This window comes from Bison bison, unplaced genomic scaffold (genome assembly GCF_000754665.1).
Source record: "Bison bison bison isolate TAMUID 2011002044 unplaced genomic scaffold, Bison_UMD1.0 scf7180017864080, whole genome shotgun sequence".
NCBI classification, from domain to species: domain Eukaryota; kingdom Metazoa; phylum Chordata; class Mammalia; order Artiodactyla; family Bovidae; genus Bison; species Bison bison.
In genome coordinates this window covers 5,261,403-5,262,473 of record NW_011494652.1, presented here as the reverse complement: position 1 = coordinate 5,262,473, position 1,071 = coordinate 5,261,403, and the positions used below count along the sequence as shown (strand labels likewise).

The following is a 1,071-nucleotide window of genomic DNA, read 5'->3' as shown; positions in this document are numbered from 1 at the left end:
GCGTCCTGGAGAGCCTTGGCACGACGGGCCGCTGAGCCAGCACATTGCTTTGTGCACGAATCACCTCCTTTCCTCCTTCCTCTTTTGTCCCCCTCCCCTACCCCCTCCATGTCTAAATTCTTCCCAAACCACCCTAGCCTTCAGGCTTCGGGAGGAAGGGCCAACGGGTGGGCAGGAGGCGCCTGGTCCTGGGTGGGAGAGGTCCCAGGGCAGGAGTGGGGAGGGAGCAGGGCTGACGGCGGGCCCTCCCCTGCCCCACGTGCTGGTGCCACACCCTGTGTGCTTCTGGACAGGAGAGCCCCACAGGAAGGGGGGTGCTGCCGACCGGACAGGGTGGGAGAGAGAGAGGCTTGGAGAAGGTGGGGCCCGGGAAGAAGGGGTGTCTTCCAGGCCTAGCCCCTGGGGGTAAAGGATTCTGACAGCTTGAGGGGGCTGAGGCTGGGTGGAGGTGGCTTTGCCATCGAGACCGTGACTGTGTTTGTGGGTGTCACCTTGGAGTTTATGCACGACTGTGTGTGTGCATGTGCACATGCGTGCACTCTCACGAGCCTGGCACTGCTGTGGGTGTGTACTGGGTGACACATGTCCCCGAGGGTCTACACCTGTGCCCACAGCTGAGGACAGAGCATGTGGCGGCCCTGGGATGGCCCAACCTGGGCCCAGCTGGAGCCCCATTCCTTCTCCTGGCCGAGGCCGGACCTGAACATCTGGCCACATCTGGCCGGGGGGCCGCAAGTCCTGGAGCCCCCATGAGAAATAGAGGAGCCCAGTCGTGCTCCCCCTGCTCCAGAGAGAGACCAAGCTTGCAGCAGGTCACACAGGTGGAGGCCTGTACCCGAGGCAGGGAAGTGGCGGAGGGGGTCCTGGGACCACCAGAGGACTGCTCTGTTCCTCTCTGGGGCCCTTTGGCCGGGGGACTCCACTGAGCGGCCCTACCCTGGCCCTGCTGTGTGCTCAAGGGGCATCCTGGCTGGCCTTTCTTGGGCCACAGCTGCCTCATCTGTGGCGGGTGCCTGTGGCAGTGAGCTCTCTGGTCCCTGTGGTGTCTGGCCTCCAGGTGGCCTGCTCTGC

At 64.4% G+C, this 1,071-nt stretch overlaps 1 protein-coding gene across 1 annotated transcript in view; it reads right to left on the bottom strand.

Annotated features, from left to right (window-relative positions):
- Positions 1-1,071, bottom strand: part of CD248 (CD248 molecule, endosialin) — a 9,153-nt gene that overhangs the window by 7,824 nt on the left and 258 nt on the right. The window contains exon 2 of the mRNA XM_010837834.1: positions 654-781. Coding sequence (XP_010836136.1) covers positions 654-781 — 128 coding nt within the window. The remainder of the gene's footprint in view (positions 1-653; positions 782-1,071) is intronic.